Raw genomic sequence first — 3106 nt, forward strand, 5'->3', positions numbered from 1 at the left:
GCAGGGTGTCCGAAGTTGTGAACGAGCTCCGAGAAGCGGTGATGCCTGAGATCCACTCAGCGATGAAGGAAGGTCGCTGCTCGATGACCCTTGACATGTGGACCGACGACTACAAGAAAGTCGCCTATATCACTGCAACGGCGCATTACGTGAGTGTGAAATGGGAACTGAGGAGCCTTGTTCTGTTCACTAGTGATTTTCCCCCCGAGAGAAAAACGGGAGAGAACATCCGTAAAGAGGTTGTACGAAGGAGCACGAAGTTGAGGATCGATGAAGGCATGTTAAGCAATGTGGTGTTCGTGACAGACCAGGGTGCCAACATGATTAGCGCGCTGCGTCCGTATGCCAGAATGAGCTGCTGTGTTCACGTCTTGAACACCGTTCTTCGGAACGCGTTTGATGACGGGTACCTCGCTGAGGAACTGCCTGACCTTTGGAACAACTGAAAAAAGTGAAGGCTGTCGTGACTCTTTTAAAACAGAGCGGACTGACGAGCCAGCTACCACACGGTGTGTGCCAGGAGATATGCACGCGGTGGAATTCGAAACTCGCCATGATCAAGTCCGTGCTAACTCAGTACGATGCGATAGAGAACCTCCTGAATTCAAGGGGTAATCTACTCTTGGAAGACGTCAATAAGGCCTTGTTGACGGAGGTCGTCGAATTCTTGGAGCCCTTCAAGGAGGCCAGCGATAAGCTTGAGCAGGACAAAGTCGTAACGCTGCCCCTTGTATTGATGTACTACACCAAACTGAAGAAGCACCTTACTGCTGCTTCGACAGACTCACCAGAAGTGTGCAAGCTCAAGTCGAGGACGTTAGAATTTCTTCAAACAAAAATGCAAATAGGAGAACTTCACAAAATCGCAACGTTCTTGTGGCCGCCTTTCCGCCATCTCCGCGTGCTTGAGGAGCAGGAGAGGAAAACTGTTCACGACAGAGTACGCGAATTGTTAATTGATGTACATCTGCGTTTTCCACAAAGACAAACGAGCACTGACCAGCCGGATAATGGACCCCCAGCGAAGCGTACGTTCCTTGACGAATTTAAGGAGTGGCACGATGCTGTGGAAACTCAGCCAGCCGACAGTGAGCTTGACAGTTACCTTCGGGACAGTGACTCGTGTGAGGACATTGAGAAACTGCTTGAATGGTGGGAAGGCCAGTGTAGTAAATACCGTGGGCTTTCATTTCTTGCAAGAAAAGTACTTTGCATCCCATCGACGAGCGCCAGTAGCGAACGCAATTTTAGTGCAGCTGGGTACGTACTCCAAGAGAGGAGGACCTGCTTGAAGCCGGAGAGCCTGGACAACCTGCTGTTTTTGCACAAGAACATGTAAATTTCTTCCTTTTGCTGGCCTTTTCAGGCTTATATTGCTGTGGCATCGTTTTTGGGTGCGGTCTTTTTTGTGCCACCGGGCGTTATTTTAAGCGTATTTTCTATATTTATTTGATAAAAAAGGAGAAACCTTTTATCTGTAATAGCATCAAGTGTGGTGTGTGACAGGTTGATTATATAATTATATTGTACGGGGTGATTACGTTTCCGTGTCAACGTTAGAATATGAACGATTTATATTTCATCTGCTTTTGCTGGCTGTTCACCATATATAACGTTAAGCTTTTTTATCTTGCTGGAACAAATTATTATTCAAGAGCCTCTTTTAAAAATGTGTAAGTAATGTTTCCAACGCGAGTGTAGAAAAGAGCATTAAAGAAAATATGCCGGGTTGCTTCTCTCCGCTTTTCCATTTTAGTTGTACACTCCTTTTAAATAAATTTTGTTACCATGTTTTATTGTCACTATACTTTTATTGTAATGACTTTTCATGTACCAAATCTCATTTATATTCCTTGGTATTACATACCAAAACCACAATAAAATTACGAGATACGCCAATGTGGGGACTGGATTAATTTCGACCACCTGGAGTTATTTAACGTGCACCTAAATAACACGGGTGTTCTTACATTTCGCCCATATCGAAATGCGGCCGCCGTGGCCGCGGGAATACCACCCACGTCCTAGGGCTTAACAGCGCAACAGCTTAACCGCTGAGCTACCACCGAGGGTAAAGCAACATTTCGATGCATGTACACACCTAATTTTCCGTGTGATCGCCCGCTACAAAGCGCAAGGCATCAATAATAATCACCATCAACAAATATCCTCAAGCGGGCCCGGGCCGGGCCTGTTCATGAACACGCGCGCCTTGGCTAAGTTTAGTAACGAACGCCCGGGCCCGGGCCGGGTCCGGGCTTGGAGCCATGGGCCCGGGCCGGGCCCGGGCTGGCCTCGGTCATGTACGCCCGGGCCCGGGCCGGGCCCGGGCTTGGTACCACGGGCCTGGGCTGGGCTCGGGCTTCATAAAGCGGGCCCGGGCCGGGCTCGGGCCGAAAAATCCGGCCCGTGCAGTGCTCTAGTCACTTATTCGTTGGCTGCACATGTTCATCATCATATCGGCTTCTTCGTCTTCATCGCTTGTGGGGACTCATCTTGAGACTGATCTGTGCCTTGAGTGTGATCCGTCCGCCGCGTCTTCCCGGCGTATTAAAGGTCGCGTTAACGCTACGTCGCAATAGTTTATAGCTGCATTTCACGTGAAGCTTTCTTGATGGGTGCATTGTAAGCCGCGCATGGTTCTTTTGAAGTGCATCTGCAGTAAAGTGTATATTTGGAAGTTGCAGGCAAGCTGACTTGCTTCGACGGCCACTAAGCATGATAGTGAAAGTGCCTTCCTTGAAGCTCAGTTTAAGCTCACCGTAAGCCAAGATACCGAAAATAGTTATTACTTGCGTTACAGAGGCTTGAATGTGGGCCAAACTAGTAGTGTTTGTAGATAGCATAACACTGAAAATGCATGGATTCCAAATAACAGCGCGACTAGCGGAGAGGAGCGTCTGTAGCAACGGCGCAGCGACGTCACGCCCCACGTGACTGCGCGCGCTCCGCCCTCCGCTCCGTGGCTGCGCGCGCCCCGCGCCGGCTCCGCACCGCTCTCCACGCCGTGACGTCACGGCGCGTTGTGCAGCTGGCGCCTCCGCGCCGTGGCTGCGCGCGCCGCGCCGGCTCCTCGCACCCTCTCCGCGCTTTGACGTCACGGCGC

General features: G+C 50.3%; 1 protein-coding gene across 1 annotated transcript; it reads left to right on the plus strand.

Annotated features, from left to right (window-relative positions):
- Positions 1-471: 471 nt before the first annotated feature.
- LOC125942027 (uncharacterized) lies at positions 472-1368 on the plus strand. Its single transcript, XM_049659943.1, has one exon. The coding sequence runs from the start codon at positions 554-556 to the stop codon at positions 1337-1339; it is 786 nt and encodes a 261-aa protein (XP_049515900.1). The 5' UTR covers positions 472-553; the 3' UTR covers positions 1340-1368.
- Positions 1369-3106: the final 1738 nt, after the last annotated feature.

This window comes from Dermacentor silvarum, unplaced genomic scaffold (genome assembly GCF_013339745.2).
Source record: "Dermacentor silvarum isolate Dsil-2018 unplaced genomic scaffold, BIME_Dsil_1.4 Seq912, whole genome shotgun sequence".
Taxonomy (NCBI): Eukaryota; Metazoa; Arthropoda; class Arachnida; order Ixodida; family Ixodidae; genus Dermacentor; species Dermacentor silvarum.

What these genes read in the sequence shown, in the direction of transcription:
- LOC125942027 (XM_049659943.1), top strand. Translation starts at nt 554, where the DNA reads ATGATCAAGTCCGTGCTAACTCAGTACGATGCGATAGAGAACCTCCTG.